The sequence below is a fragment of the Diachasma alloeum genome, unplaced genomic scaffold, assembly GCF_001412515.2.
Source record: "Diachasma alloeum isolate Michigan unplaced genomic scaffold, Dall2.0 Dall_scaffold_00176, whole genome shotgun sequence".
Lineage (NCBI taxonomy): Eukaryota > Metazoa > Arthropoda > Insecta > Hymenoptera > Braconidae > Diachasma > Diachasma alloeum.
This window is the reverse complement of record NW_021680342.1, coordinates 1,289,008-1,311,561: the sequence shown is the minus strand read 5'-3', so window position 1 is coordinate 1,311,561 and position 22,554 is coordinate 1,289,008. Positions and strand designations below refer to the sequence as shown.

Here is a 22,554-nt window from a genome sequence, read left to right as displayed (position 1 = left end):
CTCACATTCAGGGGATCCATGTAGGGTTGTTATTCAAGTTTCTAAAGGCTTCAAAGTTTTCTCCCAAACTTTTCTTGGGCCGGTAGATTTAGTATATTTTGAGAGATGTTCATAAAAGCCCAAGTACAACAAATTTCGTTACTATTTCATTTGGTCAAAGCTGTAACTCATCATCAGAAAGGTGTTTATCAGCCCAAAAAACGATAAGATTTTCTAGAATTTAAAAAACGCGATTTTCAAAAAATGGATGAAGATCTTTTATTTATGAATTTGAATAATGTGAGTATTTGCTTCAAAATTCGGTCACCATTTCCCTCCTTTCAGGTATTGAGGTATGTCATTGACGGAGGGGTGATGGAACGACCCGAGAACTGCCCGGATTCTCTCTACATTCAAATGAGGCGGACTTGGAATCAAAAAGTCAATAAAAGGCCGACATTCATCGACATTGTCACGATGTTGCTGCAAGAGGTGGAACTTGAGGGTTTCTCGGAGGTCAGCTTTTACCACAGCCCAGATGGAATCGAGGCGAGAAATCAAAATAGTCAGAACTCCCCGGGGATCGACAAGTAAGATCTTCAAAAAGAACTCCTCTAGCAAGAAAAATTCAACTTCTCGTCTTTAATATTTGATTAATCTAATGAAAACTTTTCATTCTTTTCAAGGGATTTCGAACTATCTCTCCAAGAACTTCGTGAGGACGAGGTCGAAGGCGATGAGGACTACCCCCTGCGTCGTGATTTCGGTGATTTTGCTAGCATAGAGCCAACATGTTTGAGAAACAGTGCAAATTCGCGATACAGCTCTGGTCCATACGGTGAAAATTCGAAACTAGTAACAAACTTTCGCGACTTTAATTCCACAAAAGTACCCCTAAAAGCCGGCTTCGATGATTTTGACGGTGTGTCCGGTGGTTCCTTAAGCTCAAGCAAAGATACCCTTGATTTTCCATTCGTCGAGGACAGCCTGAAGTCAGTTAAAACTTCACCGTCCATTTTAAAGAACAGTTGTACCCCGCGCAACAGTGTCAGTCCGGCCTCTGGTAAAAATTCATTGAGCCCACAAAATAGAAATGCATCGTTGAATAGCAATCGTGGACGAAATATGTTGCAAGTTAAAACTCCCGATTATGAAAATCGCAGTCCTGAGGCGGTATCGTCGATCGAGAATAAAGACACTGTCTCCCTGAAAATAACATTTCCAACGCCTGTTGAGGTCGAGGCTGATGTAATATCCAACGACGATAAAGATAAATCGCCAGTCGATTATTCGAAAAAACCAGAGAATCTTAATAACGGTTATATCGGTGGTACAACAACGTAGTCCTTGAGAATTCTACGGAATTCAACATTGAGGAGTGTGAGGAGCTTTTATACAAATCCCCTAGAGTTTCGAATGACAAAATCATTGACATCGTAATGTTCATCAGTGAAAATAATCACCATACGTGTGGTTAGATTTTTATTTAACATCATCCTAGACTGAATCATAGCTTTTCGATAATGATTAACAAATTTCGTATACATTTTGTGATTTCTCCATGATATGTTATAGAATTACCGTGATGGTATTTAAAATTGTCCATGCAATTTCAATTTATCCCAGTGAAATTAATCACATTTTCGTAAATTCTATGCAAGAAAAACAAGTTGAAAGGGCGCTAGGACTCAACCTTACGCTTAGCGGTACTAACTGATAACTCATCGTTTGAAATAAATTACGTAGGAGGCTAGCTGCTTTTTTTAAGAGAAAAAGATAAACATTGCGATAAAAAGTTCAGGCTTCAGAAATAATAAGTGACGTAAGATATTACTTTTCTAAGGTCAATATTTCGTTCGTTATCAATATCTCATGGAAAAATCATTAATATTCATTTGAAGCAGCCTTTACCATGCTGATACTATTATTGTTTAATGATCAAAACAAATCCAAGAATGATAATTTATTATTCAAGAATTTAATTGAAAACAGAAGAAATATGCTTTTAATTATTAATATATGAGAGCATACAGACTGTATTTTTAACCCAGTGAGAGTCAAGATTGATTAACGGACAAATGAAATACTGACCCTCTCCCTCTCCCAATTTTAATGATGAATAAATCATTTGAAAATCAGAAACGAACTGAGAAAAAAATAATAATATAATGAAAGATAGAAAAGGTGAAGATGTACATACGAGCAACGCAATACAGTTGAAACTAGATATAATGAGCCTCAAATACAAGACTGATTAGCTAATCCCCTCCCCTCTGCCCCTCTCCCTGTAAAATCTCATCGTAATCCTCTCCTTCCCAGTAAGTGAAAAGAAAAACGAAAACAATACGAATAGTTCCACAATGTTTTTGTTCATTGTTCATGCGTTAATGAAAAAATGCCATCCTTATTTTTTTCTTCTCATTCACTTCGCAACATGCCCGCTTTGAGTATAAAAAAAAACAAACAACATATTTTTTAGCAAATAATGGTAATTAATTCTAGTACCAGTGACCTAATAGAAAGTACCTACATTTATTTTTAACGCTTTACACGTTATTACATCGTAAAAACCAATACGTTGAAAAAGAATTTAATTAACAAAAACCAGTTGACCGATAAAGCCGGTGAAGGAAGTGAAAATTTGAACGAAGAAAAAACATTTTTTTGTACAGAATATAAACGTAAACGTATCAATTGTAACAAAGTAATGAAAAAAAAGGAAGGAAAAACTAATAAATAGGAAAATGAAAAATGTAAATCTTTTAGTAATTAGTCCACAATTCATCCTAGAAATTTTTTTGTAGCAAGAAAAATGAGAAAATCATTAGGCAGGAGGAAAGTGAAGTGGGAAAAAAGTTGATAGTTATTCATAGCTTAGCTCTCTCTTGATCGATACAAATCTATTTCGATAATTGAGGTACTTCTCTCTGTCATCTTAATTTTAATTTCTCATCTTTGATTCTACTTGATGTATCATGATCATTTTGCCTGCTTCCCTTTCACAGTTGAACTCACACTCTACTGCCTCATGTCAGTGCCAATTCTACGAAAATCCACACAAACGCGTTAACACTCGAAATACAGAAGGGAAAAAAAATTGAAAAATTCTTAAACTGGAGAGATAACAATACCACTAACGAAATGTATTACACGTTACCCGCATAAAATGCAAAAACAACAGTTTTTCCATGAAAAATTTTATGAACTCAGACTTTTCGGCGTCAGTCGCATACTCAATGTATTATGTAAAATAGTTTTAAAAACCAAAAGCCTCGCTCGTATTTTCAAGTATTCAATTGACTAGTAAAAATTTCGAAAGATAGGAGGAAAACAAAAGTTATTGCTTAGACTATTGAGGTATTAAACATATATCCATACACTAAAGACGAGAATTATTGGATCGATATCAAGAGAGCTGGACATGTCGAAAGAGCAACGTTTGGACTTTCCTATTCTAAAAAAAACATACACTTAAAGTCGATAACTATCGATGTCTCGAATGTCTGTCGCGCTTATTCCTCATTGGTTCCAGTCGTCTGAGGCGGCAAATTTAATTCATGATTAATTTAATTTTGAGAGTTTCAAATGTGATTGTTACAATTACAGCGCGCTGTAACGCGCGTTCGGTCTCTTAATTGTATAAATGAAGAAATTTGTGGAGATGTTATCATGTGCTTGGAATTTGAGTGATTGAAAACAAGGCGCAGTTCAGCGTATTATTCCTTTCATTGTAATGAGGCTGCGTGCTCGATTCATAGCTACTCAACGTGAAAAATCAAGTATCCCTCGTGAAACAACTATAGACATTAATTTAAATTAATAGAAAAATTTCGGTTGATGCTTGAATGAACTGATGGAACAGAGTACCGTGAATACAAATACAAGCTTCCCTTGTTCTCTTTCAAATGGTACATCTAGGCGCATAAAGTCTCACATTGCAGCTTTAGAATTTGTATCCGTAGTTCAACGTTTTCATTGTTTCTTTTTTCGAGACTATTCAACTTTCTCCTACACTGTTAAAAATTTACTCTTGATATTTCCAGTAAAAGGTCACAAAATGTTTTAACAGCACAGAGAACAAACGTTTTCAGTTGCCAGCACCGCGGTACTGAAATCCAGAACCATTCCGTCATAGTACTGAAATCAAGAGCCGTTGGGTACTGAAATCAAGAACCTTGGATTCTTAAAATAAGAACCCTTCGGGGCATTCAAATATTGCGTCACGTGATTGAGGAAGGGAGGAGGTTCTGTAATTTGTGACGATTCGTGACTGAGCGGGAAGGGGGTTGTCTAATTGCCTAAGTTGTGATGTCACATCGTTATTGATGAAGACAATTATAGGGGACAAGGATTTCAATTTGAGAACCTCAAAATTTTTGAAAAAAAATTCAGAGACTGTGACTGGAAACCAGAAAATTTTTGTTCTCTGTGAACGACAACTTTACGTACAATTTCTGCATATTTTGTGGTTAATGTACGCAATTTCTTTCAAGAATTTTAGCAAATTCCTAAACGATTCGATCTTAAATTCAACTCAAATTCACAACATAGAGAATTTAGGTGCAACTATTACTTGAATTACCAAAAAATTGCTAACAGTGTATAGTGTTTTAATTTTGATAACTCCCAGAATAATTCGCCGGGCTGAATTTCCACTCGAATGTTTATACCTTGAAGTTGTTGACGACATAAAACAATATACGTATCATTTTGAAACTCATTCAGTGCTCCTGAAAAGAGCATTTAGAATATTGCAATTGACATTAACTAAGAAATTGAAATAGTGCAATGAAATAGCAGAATGAAAAATAGTCGGGTAGCGGATAGAAAATTTTTTGAAGGGGTGTAAAATCGAAGGGGGCAGCTTTTATGTAGAGATCAGCAATCAACAGACAATTGTCGCAGCAGTGTCCAATTGTCTATTGAACAATTATTAACAGAGACACAATGAATCGATCTCTAATTAAACGTGCCCAAATTCATAGGTTTGCTCAATAACCATTATCACACCGCGGTGCCTCGCAGAATTTCATTTTTGTTCTGAAGACAAAGACAACAGACGACTTTAATGTACAATTTCAGTTTTACCAATTCTCTAGTCCTCTTACTTCCGAAAGTTCAATGAAATAGATAAAAATGAGAACACTGTCAGTTTAAATAGTAAGCGGTGATTGTTGTGGTGAAAATTAAATCAATAGAACATTTGGGGGCAGCACTTTATGCTTGCGTCAATATATTTTTTTATCAACACGAGAAGAAAAATGAACATGATGAACTTCCGCTATTGTTAAATTAAATGTTCCTACCAATTGCCATCGGTAGACTATATAAATACAGAGATGAACGTATTTCGTAAAATTACAGCGAGTGCGGGATACACTGAGAAAAAAAATTGACTTAATATCCCGGAAATAATTTCTTGACTGAAGAACATCGCATACATATTCGATCAATTCATGGTAGATTCCAGACAAGAGATCGGTGCTCTTCGGGGTAAATGAGTACCAATAAAATACTGAATACTGAATGATAAGATGATGTTTCCTCGAAATCAGATAATATTCCACAAAAGACAGGGACAGTTGGAAAGAAGGAACAGAGATTATTGCTTTCCTTCGAAGTCGCTGCGATTGAGAGCATGTGACGCTTATATTTGAGAAATATATGAATTCTGTATTCATTCAATATGAAAGTCGTCGATCCATGATTCTCTGTTCGGAGCTTCTAATATTTTTAGTCATTTTCTCCTCTTTTGACACGAAAAAAAAGATTTCTTAAGGCAAAAAATTCTCACTTTATCGTAAAGTGTTCTTGTTTGTGATGAACACTTCACCGAATTCTTACATTGTCTGATTCATCAACCCTTACGAGATACTAGTTTTGTGATATTATGTTGATATTACTCTCAGTGTATTTTCGATTATTTTGTTCTCACGTAAAGTGTAAATGTTACATATTTCCTTTCATACGAAATTTACCACCAATTATCTTTGAATTCAATAATTTCAAAAATATTTCACACTTGACGGTGAAATGAATGTCACAACATTGAGTATACGTAGTCTTGTGAGTCGTTAGTATTCATCGAAAAATCTAATGCATGAAAAAACATTAATTAAAACGTAAAATATGGCTGACATGGAACATCATATCGTTACATGCTCATCATATTCCAAATGCGCTTCTGCAAGTCCACCATAAATCATGTGCATCTCTCGTTCATTTCACAGTTATCGAGGAGTGTAAGGGGTGAATTTAGCTAGTGAAAAAGATAAACTAGAATGAAAGCGGAATGATAAATCGATGCCTCAAAAACATGAATGAGAAAAAATCACAGGAACGAATTATCACGAGTTCGATGACTCGCGTTATCGTCGCAATGAAGAAACATGAAATTTGTGAACGTGAAAATATAATATTTAGGACTTAAACCAATCGTGACACCACGACTTTTAATGAATTTGAACGGAAATTTGAATGGAAAACCACAGAGTACGAATGAAACGATTTGAAAACTGAAACATGAGTGTTCTACGGCGCCTCAGCCGAGCCTAAGTTTCACGCTTGAAGTTCGACTAATCGAGCTCTGAGAAATATCTAAAAATTAAATAAATAAATTGAGAAATGGAAAAAAAACACCACTATCGATTAATTGTATTCAATGCTAACTGTAATATATACTATAGGAATGTCCAGAGAAATGGACAAACGGCAGTTCCTCAGCAGCTGCATATTTGAGCTGAATAAGAGAATTTTTGTTTTAATGAAAATGATAAAATGAATAATCGAGAAGACATAGTCTGTCCGAATCGTGCTTACTTAATGTAATATCTGATTATCTGACTATATTATATATAAACAATTATGATTACGTTAATGCTGTACGCAACGAGGAAGGAAAAACAAATTTTATTTACCAAATACCACTTTTTTAATAAAAGAAACAATCGAAAAAAAACATGTTTATTCATCTCAGTGTCTCTGAGAATAATTATTCCTGGTTGTACTTACTAAATCCTCATTTAGTTCATAAGCCAATGAAAACAGTGCATCTCCGGAGAGAACTCCGGTCCTCATCATGCTTCATAATGAAGATTCGGCAGTCATCAATGAAAAAAAAAATCGAATGAAAAACGAATGATGAAAATAGGAAAAAAGAAAAAGTGCTCAGTGCACTTGACCTTTAGATTGAAAAAGAGAGTTTTCAAGTGAGTGTAATTAATTCTTATTTATTTTGATTAAATACCCCATTTATTATTTCACGTCATGAATAGATGCATCTGTGAATAGACTATCGTTTTTTATTCCATCAACAGTGAAACGCCGAAGTGCCTCGCGTGTTGCGCTTCATTCAAGAAAAGACCCTGGGAAGAAACGGTGCTCACGTTTTCCTGCATTCTCGGTATATTCATTTAACCAGCCGCAGTGCAAAACACAAGTGCCCGAAGGCACCTACGAGAGATCGACCCGACGACCTCGATTCGTGCATTTCAAGACCATTTCTTTCTCATTTTTTATATTGAACAAAGCAATTCAATCACAAATAAAATTACAATTTTCCATCTCACTATCTTTACGATGGAAATATTTTCGTGTTAAATTTCATCGATTAATTTTTTTCCCTCGTCTCTTTGTGCGCACCAATGAATGATTGAGTGCATGTTGCTTTGAAATTAACCGGAAAGAATTTTTTGTGCGGTGACGCTCGAGGGTAAAGTAAATCGGACCGCGTGCCACTTGAGAGGCTTCTGAACACTCTTAAGTGCAAATTGTGCTCAACATGTGACACAGAGACGGGGCTTAAGCTACACATCCGGTTCTGTTGGTCAAGGTCTCGGATGATGTCTCAATGAATTTTATTACCGAAGAAAAACACTCGAAGTTTTTGGAATTTTTTTTCGCTTTTTTTTCTCACCGGATTGTTTAGTTGACTTATCGACGAGTGCCTTCAACCTCTGCGTATACCGTTATCACCTGTCTCAGGATCCCACTTCTCTGCCCACTAGCCGGCAGAAGTGGCCCCCCAGCTTGAAACACGAGGACACTCACCTGCGCGATATTTCAACCACTAAAGTTACAGGCAAATGGACTCCTCAACGATGCACCCAGTAGTCTAGGGAGGTTTTGAATGTAATAACGTGTTGAATAATTCAAACACGGTATAAGTTTCAATTTCACTTACTCCTGAATTTTTCAAACAATAAACCACGTTTGAACTATCCGATGGGAAAATGCACAGATGCAATCTTTTACTTTCGGTGAATCCTTTGTTTTTGCGAGAGAATAACCACTGGAAAGCGCAAATTATCCCATTAGTGTAAATCGATGAATTACGCGGGTTTGTCCTCATTTGAGAGTCAATAATCCCCACTGGAATTCTCTCCGATTCATAATGAAAAAGAGAGAATGAGAAAACATGAATAGGAAATAAATTCAGGGGAAATCAACAGTGAATGGTCTTGCTCGGAAATTGGAGGGCAATTATCACCACTCAATCCAACTACAATAATTTGAATGAAAAAATCATACTGTAGAAACTAATAATTGTAGCTATTTGGGTCACGGAAGTAAACGCAGGCGCCAGACATGAGTTTTTCCCGTCGCATTTTCAGCAATCATAGGATAACTAGAACCCGAGCTGCATCCCAGAGATGCATTAAATGGAATTCATTAGGATACTGACAAAAAAACGAAAATATTCGCTTTCACAAAAGCAACTTCTTTTCTCTCATGAGTAATCGCAATGCCACTTCAAGTGACCCGACACTTGTGGGAAAAGCACGATGATCGGTTTGATCTGAAACTCTTACATGCCAACTGCTGGATTCCGCGGAATATGGAGATCGAATTCCCAACACGCCTCGATGCAATTCCAAGTCAACTGTAAGCTATATTCACGAAGTGGACAGTAGTTCACGTGAGGATGTGTGTAACGTAATGTTACAGAGCAGTTACTGATGTACCATGTGTTGTCCGTTATTCGGCCGGATTACTTTCAAAATGTCAACATTTATCGGAGAATCATGATAAAATGAACATGGCTGTTTCATTCAATAAAAATAACACTTTCAGTAATTCGTTTGAAGAGCATTAAGGAACACAAGTTGATAGCTTGAATTTTACACGAGTTAGAGTGCGTCGAAGGTTTTTAATTGTACAAAAAGAAAAGGGAAAATCGGTGGCGAAGTTTTTATGACACGGCAAAAACGCATGTCTGAATTTTACACAGCTTTGTAGACATTTGTAGACATTAAAATGAACATTTGTCCGAATTTCAAACACGAATTAATAATAATCACGAATCGCTTTTCTTAAAAAACTATCGCACTGATCGGGCCCAAATTTTGCACAGAGTTAATCCACATTACGATCTATAATCTGACAAGATTTCACATTCTTCGGAATGATTTTAGCCACTTAATTACTCGATTTTCTAAAAATTGAAAATCGGACGATTACAAAGTTTTCATTCGAAAGCAAAAAGTTTTGATTTTCGGGGACATGTCACTGATTTTCAGGAATCTATCACCAATTATTCGTGATACTGAATACTGACTACAATGACCCCGTTCATAATTGACGTTTATCACTGAAATTTGGTGATAGATTCACAGAAATTAAAGATAGGTCCCTGAAAATCCGCGACGTGACTCTAAAAATTAGTGATATCACTGGAAATGAGTGCGATTCCCTAATAATTGACTATAACTTCCTGAAAATCGGCGACACGTCCCTGAAAAATTAAAACATTCTTTTCTCTGTGAATTCAATTCCCTGAAATGATACTATTATCGTCGAATGCTTTCCCCGCATTGAAAAAAGGCGCTCCATAAAACGCACGAAGCTGCGAATAACCCCCGCCTTTCATTCCTTCCAATCAAAATATTTGTCCCCAAAGAAACCATTCCACTCATTCTCCCTCACCATAAAAAAAACGCAAAAACCGCCAAACAATTACATAATCCTCTCCAAACATTCCGACCGCGGAATTACAAGACCACCGATAATGCAACCACAGATGGTCTTATAATCTCAGTACCACAAGTGTAAGTACGAAACCGGCATACCAATGTACCCCAGCAACCCAGATCTCGGGCAAATGTTTGAGATATACCGTTAAAGAGTGCCTCGCAGTGGCTCGTACATCAGCCGGCCGTAGACCACACTTACCCGAGGTGTCTCCTCGCGTGGAAAGAAAGGTGGGTCCCGTCTCTGGAATTTCAGTACCATGCTAAACACGTGAACCTGTTGCCACGAATAACTCGTCTAGAGGAGCCCACCGTGCGCAAAAAAAAACCGGCAAAAATGAACGAAGTGAAACAAAAATCCGAGATAATTGATAAACCATGGGAACAGTATTTCCCGTGGGGTCTCCACACATTGAGACGGTGAACCTGTTGCAAATCAGTAACTCAACGCATAAATACGGAATTTTACGGGAGTGAGCCTGAGGCTAACGTTCGCCTCCGGGCTCACTCCGAGCTGAAATTTAAAAAAATATGAAAAAAAACAGGCCTGCTCTCTCGCTCACCTTCCTCAACATTTCTTCACCGGGGATAATCGTTATGGAAAGTCGATACAGGATAATATGGGACGAGTGATGTACACTTGGTGGTTTTAGATGCGCTAGGGGCAAGAGAAGAGAGGGAAGGATACACTGAGTTACCCACACTGTTAGAAAATTCCTCTTGAAATTTCAAGTAAAAGTTTTCAATCATTCACTCGAAATTTTCATGGATTTTGTTATTGATGTGTTAGGTGAATGCTGGAGTATTCAATGGAATTGCAATTTTCAGGTTCACATGATAATGAAAATTACATGTATAATAATGATCGCATAAAATTTTTAGTTTCCAATTCGTAATTTTTGCTACTCAATGCCATTCTTACATTCGCCATTCTATCAAGAAAAAGGATACAAATCGAATTGATGGGTATTCTTTCATTATTCGAAAAGATGTTTGATGGGGTAATTCCTCGGTAAGTTTTACAGTTGCCAAAAATATGTTCATCAAGAATAAGAATGAATGGAATTAAATTAATCTAATCCTGAAGACGGAAAAGGCGAAAGAAATAACATGAAATAATATTATATAAACTAATCTGGCGACGGGCGCGAAGCCTGTTAGAATTTTCGGTGCGAAATTCCGGAAATTTTTATCGTGTTCAAATTTCCCTGAAAATTCAGGAAATCTTGTAATTGGAAAATCAAATATTCCATTGATTTTCCGTTCAAATGATCTGGAAATCAATGAAGAACTTGATTTTTCAGTTCAATTATTCTGTGAAAATTCATAAAAATCAGGAAAATTGAGGGAAAAATTGAAAATTCATGTAATTTTGTTTCTGAATATTCTGTTCCACTAAAAATTCAATCAAGTCCCGAAATTTTCATCTCACCAGTGTTACCAGATCGTGATGTCACCCCATTTAAAATTGTACAGGTTTTGGCTATAAATCGCCAAAATCTGGCAACTCTGCATCTCACTCCCACTGAAAACTCATGCATTTCCGTGAATTCTCCTCAAAACTTGAAAATTCACAATCATTTTTTCCCTAAATCCGATTCAATGTCACTCTCATGAGCTTTACTATACATCTTCCATGAAATTTCAAAAAATTTCCAACAGTGTATTCCTTAATTTTCAAAAAATTTCTAACAGTGCCCAGTATCTTTCGCTCCATACCTCCTTCATTCCTCCATTCCTTCCTCTCTTCTTCTTCTTCAGCAACCAACCTGTCGACGAGGGGGGTGGGTATCACACGTATCCTCTTCTCACTCGCGCTCACACTGCGCACACACGTGAATACGAAACACTCAACGGGAGGGAAAACGACGACGAACGACGGTGTTTGTAATCAAAGGGGCGATCCGTGCGCGGCATGGAAGAAAGTCAGCCTACCGGCTGCTGCCCACCAGTTCACCGACGCGCGTTCTACCGAATGGACGTTTCCATCTATTTCCCATATTTATTTATTTATTTACTGGGTAAACACGTGAAGTTACGGGCATTGCCGGACACGATAATGCGGATTTTGCAAATTACTCATTGACCGAGTTGCAACCCCTTTCGCAATTTCGCTTTTGAATTTTTGGGGCGGGCTTTGGCGCTTAAATCCCTGATCTGTTTATTCTACTCATTTATTTATTTCGGGAGAGGATGAGATGAGATGGCGCGACTTGTGACGATGAATTATTAATCTTCTGGGATTTCAATATTTGTCGATGTGCTGGAGAAATTTTTGAGGTGACTCTGGAGTCTATGGTGAGTTGTCAGTGCTCGGGTGATTTTTTTATGGTTTTCTGTAGTCGTTCGGTGAGTTTCACTCCACGCTGGCAGCAGTTAATAATGAGACTTTTTCCAGTACAGAAAACATTTAACTGTACTAGAATTACTTGATTCAATTCTTCAAAGGTTTCGTTCCCAGTTTTTGAATTGAACGGGTGAATGTTGACATTTTGGGATTATTTTTTATGATTTCCCACGATCCTTAGATGGCTGTGAGTAGGTTTGCCTATTCAGGTCCATGGTTTACTTGTTTAGGACTTCTTCCAATGCGGAATAGTGATTCAACGATAATTCTTGAAACAGCTAATTGCGTTTTGACGATGAATGTTGACATTTCGGGATGATTTATAATGTTTTTCCACGGTCCTTAAATGGTCCGATTCGTCTCCAGTTTGACATTTCCTTCCTTCGTAGGTGGGATTCCCATCCTTTTCTGGAATGTTGTACATACCCATCAAGAATCAACACATTTTCCTCTCCCGTGTTAATTAGATTTGAACGAAACTGGAGAATTCAAGAGATAAGGGTTCATAAACTGGCGACATTTTCATTCATTTATGACTAAAAGCCTCGTAGATAAGGGAAACGTCACAGCTATTCACTCAACAGATTTCCTATTTTCACCATGTTGGAGTGAAGGAGCTCCAGGAGTGATTTATGGCATTGGTGTGGGAATTTATGGGCGTTATATCTTCAATGTTGTGTGTGATAATTTCGTTTGCAGTTTTGTCATGGTGATTGTCAACCAGTTTTCTCGATTATGAGTCTGTTGAATCTGTAATGGAATACGATAAAAGAATCCATTGCGTCAGCTTTGTATCAAATAAAAACGTCAAGCCAGACGTGGGGATTACTCTAACAATATTCAAATGTATCTCCTGGAATATTATTTATCACCTCTTTCCTCACCAGCCGACCTTCTTAGCGGTTGCAATTATGGAGTTTGCAGAGTCACGTGAAAGTTTAGAGACAATGTAATGTTCTTATAAAGGCGACACATTGACCGTACAAGCGTTAAAGGTCAAAGGAAATTTTATTCCCCGGAATTTCATTCACATATTTCTCTCATAATTTTTTATCCCTTCTTTCATTGTCTCGTTTTAGGGGGGAAAATGAGCTCAAATGAGTGTTGGATTGCGGTGCAAAAGCCTTCGAACCGTGTCAGAGAGCGTGTCACGGCGAGTCTGCAATTGTTGCATAACACAGCATTGTCATGGAGTTCTGTTTGTTAACGCAATGGGAAAATAGTATGGGATTCCACAGGAGAGGCAGTGCGCCGAAATACAATGGGGGTGAGGCCCACGAGTGGGTGAAAAATTGGAACGGATATTTGCCACTGAGCAAGTGCAAAATTACCCCAGTCGTGACATTAACTCGCGAATTAATGAGCCTAATCGTTATGCAACGAATTTCACGTATTCTTTTTTCCAATTTGTGAACAAGAAATGGTGGCTTTTTTTCTCAATCAATATGTCAGAGTGATTTCCAATTAATTGAGCCTTGGGGCCCAGTCTCGTTGATCGTAAACCCCGGGCTCAATGGGTCCCCCGGGACTCTGGCAATAATTAGTTGCTTCAATGGTTTTGCTTTTTGTCAGCGATAGAAAACTTTGAAAATTAAACTGCCAGTGGAGTTTCTTCTCAACTTCCGAGTTCTGTGGTAATCGAAGAAAGAATAATAATAAATGACTGGACGAGTTCTTTCACCTCTCCCGGTTAACTCAAACGAAACGTTACCTTTCACGATAATTTTGTAATTGCGAGACAACTTGAAGTAAACTCGTCGGATGACGATTGCATCTTAATACACGTTTGAGTCTTCTAGCTTCGTTCCAGTGGCACATTTATCCACCACCGCGGATTGCCCGGCTATCGAGTTCAAATCTCCACTCGCGATGGCATGATACGATGATGCACACTGTGTAGTTTCTTTATACATCTCTCATAATCGTGATTCAGTGGTTCATCGGTACATTGTTAGAAAAAATATGAAGTTGCATGGACAGTTGACTACTAATTTTCAGGACAGTGATACTGAATGCGATTTAGAGGAAAAATCATGAAATTTCAGATTTCACAAAAATTTTACTGAATTTTCAGCGAAACCTGAAATTTCATGATTTTTTCCCCATAAATCGCACTCAGTATCACTGTCTTGAAAATTCCAAAATATATTTACCAGCATTCTCAGGTTTTCTACTTATTTTCAGGGAAAAATGAAACATTTGCAGTTCTTTTTGATTTCTCCACGAAATTCTGAATTTTCAATGACGAAATTCCTTGAAATTTCAGTGGTAATTCGTACTTCATCTCAGCCACATTTATCCCGAGGTTAAGTCCGTGATAAATCATAATTTTATGCTGTGCTGATTTTTTTTTCAACAATTTTAACTTACCTTTTGGTAATATCACCATTAAACCCTTCTACGGACATTGGTGTTTCTCAACGCACAATTTTTGCGCAGCGCGCGAGAGAACGAGCGCGCAACCCGATCGAGAATGCGCCGAGAAATGCCTACGGCTATAAATTCCGTTACACGAACCTGCGCATTCGGCTTGTAGTTATCCCAAATTCATGTTTCATCTGCTGATGATTATTAAAATTGAGTCTCACTGCGGGGTTTGACTAGCGAACGGTAAAAAGCATTTGAGATAATTTATTTGGATGTTTTATCTTCCATCATCAAGACAGATTAGAAATGTATGTTTCTGTTCGTCTTTTAAATTCATACATATTCATTCGGGTTTTACTGGGTGTAGCAGGATTTCTCTCGATACCAGAGAACAATTCGGCTTTTTATTATTCCAGACATTCCTATCGTCTCAATTTTTTACTCGGCGAGTTGTTCCTTCTCGTGGAGAGCTAAATTATTTGACGTTGGAATAATAAACTCTCAGTTCCAGCGAAAGAATCTGCACACAATGACGAGAAATTCTTTTCCCTTTTCCTGAGTCCTCATGTCAATAAAAAAAATAAATGACTCTCCAATCAGCTGATTGACCCTGGGTCAATTTACTTTCTACGTGTCACATTCTACTACTAAAATAATGGTTAAAGAAATGAAGATGGAAAAAACACGGAGTTTTGTGATTTCAAGCCTACCGGTAGCATCAAAAGACATACTTTCACGTGGTCGATCATATCGATTCAAACGCGTCTCACCAGAGACACCACGAGCCGAGTGAAAACACAGGCCATTCAGCCTCAGCAAAAACCTTCGACCTCTAATGAATTTGCATTAGTCAGAGAAAATCATCGTTTCACTTTTGGAAAAAAAAAGCCAACAAATTTATATTCATCTAATCAATTTACCTACTCACTTACCATCATCCATCTTTTTATTCCACAGTGAATGTACTTCAGATGAGTGGATTGAGGACGCAGAATGGAGTCGAAGAACGGAACTGACGACTTTGTTACGGTAGTCAGTGTAGGAACTCAGCCAAAGATTGAAAATTTCGTAACTGTGCTGTCGATCGGCAATGGAAAGACTGAGGGACGTGCCAATGGACTTGAAGGACAACTGGATGAGGAAGTTGAGGTTTACAGGCTTCCTGGGGAGCGCTTGGGATTTGGCCTCAAGTTTGAAGGCGGTAATAAAACGTCGGAGCGTGTGAGAAGACTCTTTGTCCAGAGTTGCGCGGAGCACAGTCCTGCCAGCAGGACCAAGTGCTCCTGGGGGAGTTTGGGAGAGGGAGATGAGGTACTTCATGAATAACAATTTACAAAAACTGCTAATTTATTCATTTCACCGTAAAGTCTGGACTGAAGTGTTAAAACATTGTGAATTGGATGTACTCGTTTTATTGTACGTCTCAATTCTCACGAGTGGTGAATTTTCAGGTGAAAAAACATCTGTTGTTGGAAGTTTTCTTCAGAATTCTATTACTTGAAGTCAGAATGTAATATTCTCATTGATTGTTTCATTTAAAAGTACACTGGTGAAACTTTTGGCTGAAATTTCCGGTAAACTTCTCGGAATTTTTTATCAGATTATAGTTCCATTGAAGTATCAAGGGATTTCGGCAATGGGAATCCAAAATTTTGGGGGAAATCAATGAACATAATAAATTGCAATTCAATTATTCCTCGAAAATTAACAGAAATCAGGAAAATTCAGGTTAATTTGGTACAGGATATTCACTTTTTGTGAATTTCTCATTTTCCTGCTGCTCGAAAATTAGAAATTTCATTGAATTTCCCGTGAAATGTGAAATGTCATTACTTTTTCCCCCCGAAAAAATCGAACTGAATGTCAGTCCTGAAAATTACTAGTCACCCGTCCATGAAATTTCATTCTTTCCTAATATTATAATTAAATCGCCTCCAGATTCTATCCATCGATGGAGTACCAGTGACCCACATGAGTCGTCTGGACTGCGTTCGTCACCTGAAAGAATCTCAACTCGTGATTAAATTAATCGTCCGGTGTCGAGGTGCTCTGCGACCAAAGGTGGTCAGTGCAGAGCGGAAGTCGAGCCCAGAGAAAACTCAGCCTCCCCCTGAATTGCCGCCCCTCCCTCCACCCGTTCCCCCCCGAAAACTGAGACAGGCTCGTGGCTCGGCAGATGGTGATGCCAATCCAAGTCCAGTGAAAAAAATCCAAAATGGACATGTGAATGGCCGCCGTGGAGGCCCTAAATCCACGAATAACGATGGCTGTAATTCATCACCGAAAGCTAACAATCAGAAATCCCCTGAATTCACAAAAAGTAAACAGGTAAATCGCGCATAAAAAATTTAGCTCTCAATTAAGGATATCCAAGTATCTTTTGCAGTTTGGTACAAACTACACTAAAGATTCAATCATCTTCAATCATCAAATTTGTCAATTAAATTGCGTAAAAAAAATTAAATTTTGCACAGATATGTCATTCTTTTAAACATAAATAATTATGAGAAACAAACTCCATTAGAAAAATAAACCTCCGCCTAACTAATATTCGCCAATTGAATAAATAAACATAAATAATTATGTCATTTTTTAAAACATTCGATGTTTACAAATAAATAACTGCAATTGTTTAAATTTTCGCAAACCTTATTTTTTAGCCATGAACTCAATTTCTGGTAAAATTCTGCATATGAATAAATTTGTTACGATTCGGAGTACATGATTTTTATGGTAGAAAGTTGATTGTTTGTTGCACTTTTTAAATTATTTCATCAATCCGCCTCCAAAAGGAAACATTCTATTTTTTTCAGATTTTTAAAATGTTTCCTAACGGTTCAATATTAAGATTCAAATCAGATTGCCAATTGTTCATCGACAAAATCGCAAAAACAATTTTCTTCTCGTCCTTCTCAAAAAAAGAGAGATTCACACAGAAAACTTTCGGAATACTGTGGTGACAAAAATTTAACAAACCCCGAAAAGTTCAGAGCGTCGCATGACGATTTAATCGTTCACCTAATCCTTCGCTTTGTTTCTTATTCTCATTAAAACAACTGCTGTCTTATTAAAAAGAAAGCAACAAAAAATCGACATATCAACGTGGTCGTCACGTGTTACATTTTATGACGTAACGTACCAGGATTTTCTGACGTAACGTCCATGTTTGTGACGGCGTATGACAGAGGGACAAAGGAGGTCTAAACCATAAAAAACTCCTGACGTAATACTTAAACACGCCCTTATCATGATTCAGGAACCCCCCGAAGCAATGGTCTACCTCGACGCCCGTTCCCAGGACGGCTCCAGCACGCACGGAAGCACATCCGACGACACAGGCAGTTCAATGTCCACTGTAGTAGACAAAACCTCAGCCTTAGACTGTTTCTCGAGCGCCTCAACCACGTCAACAGCCTCCGAGAACCCTCCGGACATCCCAAAGGACTCCCTCGACCTCCTGGAGGCCTTCGACCACTTGGACAAAGACTTCTGCACTCCCCCCGACTACTTGCTCAAGCGTCTAGCCAATTCTGAGGCAGTGACCCACGTGGAATCCAGAGGCGAGGCTGGGGCCGTCGTTGAGAAGGTCACAGCAGTGGTGGCCCCCAACACAGTCCTCATAGAGGAAACGCTAACCCTCCAGCCTCCCCTCAGCTTCCAGGACGCCCCCCTCAGCTATGCCCACGAAACGAGACCCGGAATTTTCTACACAGCAGATTTGGCAGCCGACTCGACCACCCACTTCCGTCCAATTCGCGACGACGCCTCAACCGTTGAATCCGTAAATGGTGATGCTGAATCGTCTCAAAAAACCAACGCTACCCCAGCACCACCTCTACCAGTCCGTAACCATGTTAATAGAATCCCAGTGAACCAGATATCCCAGGACTCTGTCTCGGATGATAAACCTGACATCAGTGTAGCCGAGAAAACTGGTGATTCATTAGTAGTTCCACCAAAGCCATTACCCCGTAAAGACTCAAAATTAAAAAGAAAACGATTGCCACCACCGCCACCACCGCCAACAGCGCCGAGACGTGAAGCACCACCTGTACCAGTTCGTAATTTAGAAATATCAAAGTCAGTTGTTCGTGAAAAACCGGAGGTGGGTGATGTCACGGGTTTAGAAATCTCATCGTTGCGCAAAGAGCAACAAGTTCCCTCGATGGTTAATGAACCAATTGGAGGCCCATCACAATCACCCGAGGATAAAACCAGGGAGTTTAATGACTCAATAACAGATGAAAGTACTCCAGGATCGATAAATAATGACTCAAAAAACCCTGAAACCATTCCGAATGAGGAGGAAGAGGGACCGACAAACAAAGTCCTCGAGATAATCGAGATGAAAAGAGTGAAAGCGTTTCTTGAAACCGAGCATTCGCAGGAAAAAATCCTACTGGGCCAATCGAAAACGATCAACAACAATGATATCGAGTTTATTGAAGAAATTAAAGTTCCCATTCTCCCGTCCCCCAGGCACAAGAATTTTGGAAATTCTACCAAAACGTTGACCCCGGAGTCCCCGGATTTGAGCAGTCCGGAAGTGTGGGACGAGGCGAGAGAGCGCCGGGACGATGATTACGATAGGAAATACAGTGAATCGGATGACGAGGAGGAGGAAACTTACGCGTCATTGGATCAAATTGAGGATTTACAATCGCCTGAATCAGTGTCTATAATTATAACTAAAGAATTGGCGGACTCAGACAGTAGTTCGGAGAGTAGCGAGGACAATGGCGATGATTACTACTGGCAGAGTAATCTCGCAACGATTGGCGAGGAGGAGGAGACACCTTCGCTCGAGTACACAGCAGTGTAAGTTTCATACTGTCGAGAATTTTTGCCGAAATTTCTAGTTTACTTTTTGGAAATTCAGGAGCGATGTGGTCAAACGGTTTAAGTCGATTTTGGCTATTGGCCAGTTTTCAATGAATATCTCGAAATCTAAGGGAGATAGCAAAATTTTTCTCATAACCTTTTTCGTAGCACTCTATTCGGACTATAAAAAAGGTTGTTATGAAAATTTCGCTATCTCCCTTACATTCGGAAATATTTCTGGAAAACTCAACTTAAGACTGAATTGACTTAAACCGTTTGACCACTTCGCTACTGAATTGTTGTCGGGTTATGGTTACACTGGAATTTCGATGAGTTTTGTAATTGAAAAATCATAGTTCTGTGGAAAAATCAATGACTACTGTGAATTGAAGTTCAATGATTCCACGAAAGTTGAGAGAAAACGGGAAGATTCAGGGTAATTTGGTACTGAATATGCACGTTTTGATGGAAAATTTTAATGAGTTTCGGAATTGTGATCTTCGTGCTGCTCCAAAATTTTTAATTTCATTGAACGTTTGGTAGCAATAACGCAGATGCTCCAAAATTTTCGAAAATTTTCCTATATTTTTGTTGCATAGCAACGAGAGGGAGAAGTTCTGCAGATTAAAATCCCGAGCAAAATTTATCCCGATTGTTGATAAAAATTTTTCGTGAGAAAAATTTTCTGCAATTTTGGAGCACAAAGGGCATTCGGTTGGATTGTCCCATCTGAATTTTGACCCCAGAAATGCAGTATTTGAAGTTTTTGCGTATCAAAGCCATGTTCATAAAATTTATTTAAGAATAATTGCTTAATAAAATTCTTCATTTATTTTAACAGAAAATTATCGAAATAATTGTATGTCACTCCTCCGCAAGCCATCAACTACTGCATTTCTATTGGTTGACATTTAAATAGGGGAATAATCAGCGAAATCTCAAATTTCATCATTTTCTCTTTTTAAATCGAATTCAGTGTCGCTCTCCGGAAAATCATTAGTCAAACAACTGTCTATGAAATCTCATTTCTTTTCTAACAGTGTATCGTAATCCTTTATTGATATATTGGATTTGTACACAGGTGAGTGTGTGGGGGGGCGCCCACAGGCTCTGTTTCTGGTGAAAAATGTATCTGATCAATCACTGGGTGCATTACCCCTTCCGATACTACAGGTTCTCTCGGTTGCACAATAATCGACTATGAGTGATGATCAGTTTCCTCTGTTTTTATTCCACCCACACTAGTTTCACTGCGCTAAATCGATCAATGGGCAGATTAAATAGCCGACAGAATTACTTACTTGAAGATATACTCGTTAATAGTTTTGCGGTTACTGTTGTTCTTTTTGTTTATATTCGCGCTATTTTATGGAGGGGAAATGCAAACGCCCCTCCCACGTATGTGGGTTATCCCTGGGAAAAGGTTAATTGGGCACTCAAGGCGGGAAAAGATCTCAGTGATCATTCCTCCAAGCTGATTCGCACGCCCATGCCATTCGACCATTCATGCATCAAACACTGTAATTCGATATCCGAGTGACGCTAGGATTGGTAGATGACATTTTTTTATTTCTATTTGTCTAAGTGAGTGCGGCTTGAGGGGAAACGAGATCACTGAGATTACTTTGATTATTTGGATTCTCTAGGATTGGCAGTCAACCGTATGAAACAGATTTTTCAATTTTTCATGATGTTTTTGAATACGCGAATGTGCAAAATGAGACGTAACAAATCGAACGAATTTTTGTGGGGTTACTCTGGGGTATTAATTTTTATCAATGAATACAAAAGATTCTCTCCGTTTGTGCAAGTCCACCGGAATGAATTAATGAAAGCACAGCGAATAGTTGACGTATTGGAGTCAATGGCAGTTTTGAAATTACGAACCCATTCGACTACAGTATATTTCGTCGGTAGGACGACAAAATCATTTCTGGCGTAGAAAAGTTTTATTCGGTCAAGTGACGAGCAATATTGTCCGTCAAAACGCTTATTTTGATGATTTGGATTCTCCGGGATTGACAGCCAACCGTATGAAACAGATTTTTCAATTTTTCATGATGTTTTTGAATACGCGAATGTGCAAAATGAGACGTAACAAATCGAACGAATTTTTGTGGGGTTACTCTGGGGTATTAATTTTTATCAATGAATACAAAAGATTCTCTCCGTTTGTGCAAGTCCACCGGAATGAATTAATGAAAGCACAGCGAATAGTTGACGTATTGGAGTCAATGGCAGTTTTGAAATTACGAACCCATTCGACTATAGTATATTTCGTCGTTAGGACGACAAAATCATTTCTGGCGTAGAAAAGTTTTATTCGGTCGAGTGACGAGCAATATTGTCTGTCAAAACGATTATTTTGATGATTTGGATTCTCCGGGATTGACAGCCAACCGTATGAAACAGATTTTTCAATTTTTCATGATGTTTTTGAATACGCGAATGTGCAAAATGAGACGTAACAAATCGAACGAATTTTTGTGGGGTTACTCTGGGGTATTAATTTTTATCAATGAATACAAAAGATTCTCTCCGTTTGTGCAAGTCCACCGGAATGAATTAATGAAAGCACAGCGAATAGTTGACGTATTGGAGTCCATGGCAGTTTTGAAATTACGAACCCATTCGACTACAGTATATTTCGTCGGTAGAACGACAAAATCATTTCTGGCGTAGAAAAGTTTTATTCGGTCGAGTGACGAGCAATATTGTCTGTCAAAACGATTATTTTGATGATTTGGATTCTCCGGGATTGACAGCCAACCGTATGAAACAGATTTTTCAATTTTTCATGATGTTTTTGAATACGCGAATGTGCAAAATGAGACGTAACAAATCGAACGAATTTTTGTGGGGTTACTCTGGGGTATTAATTTTTATCAATGAATACAAAAGATTCTCTCCGTTTGTGCAAGTCCACCGGAATGAATTAATGAAAGCACAGCGAATAGTTGACGTATTGGAGTCCATGGCAGTTTTGAAATTACGAACCCATTCGACTACAGTATATTTCGTTGGTAGAACGACAAAATCATTTCTGGCGTAGAAAAGTTTTATTCGGTCGAG

The 22,554-nt window shown here is 38.2% G+C and overlaps 2 protein-coding genes across 3 annotated transcripts in view; both read left to right on the top strand.

Annotated features, from left to right (window-relative positions):
- Positions 1 to 3,482, top strand: part of LOC107036277 (insulin-like receptor) — a 52,515-nt gene extending 49,033 nt beyond the window's left edge. For both annotated transcript variants that reach the window (XM_015254100.1, XM_015254109.1), the window contains exons 7-8: positions 325 to 569; positions 666 to 3,482. In XM_015254100.1, the coding sequence (XP_015109586.1) occupies positions 325 to 569; positions 666 to 1,323 (903 nt within the window). In that variant the 3' untranslated portion in view covers positions 1,324 to 3,482. The remainder of the gene's footprint in view (positions 1 to 324; positions 570 to 665) is intronic.
- An 8,677-nt stretch (positions 3,483 to 12,159) lies between these two features.
- LOC107036393 overlaps positions 12,160 to 22,554 on the top strand; it is a 41,814-nt gene continuing 31,419 nt past the window's right edge. Inside the window, exons 1-4 of the mRNA XM_015254338.1 lie at positions 12,160 to 12,245; positions 15,619 to 15,972; positions 16,600 to 16,996; positions 17,913 to 19,479. Coding sequence (XP_015109824.1) covers positions 15,655 to 15,972; positions 16,600 to 16,996; positions 17,913 to 19,479 — 2,282 coding nt within the window. The 5' untranslated portion in view covers positions 12,160 to 12,245; positions 15,619 to 15,654. The remainder of the gene's footprint in view (positions 12,246 to 15,618; positions 15,973 to 16,599; positions 16,997 to 17,912; positions 19,480 to 22,554) is intronic.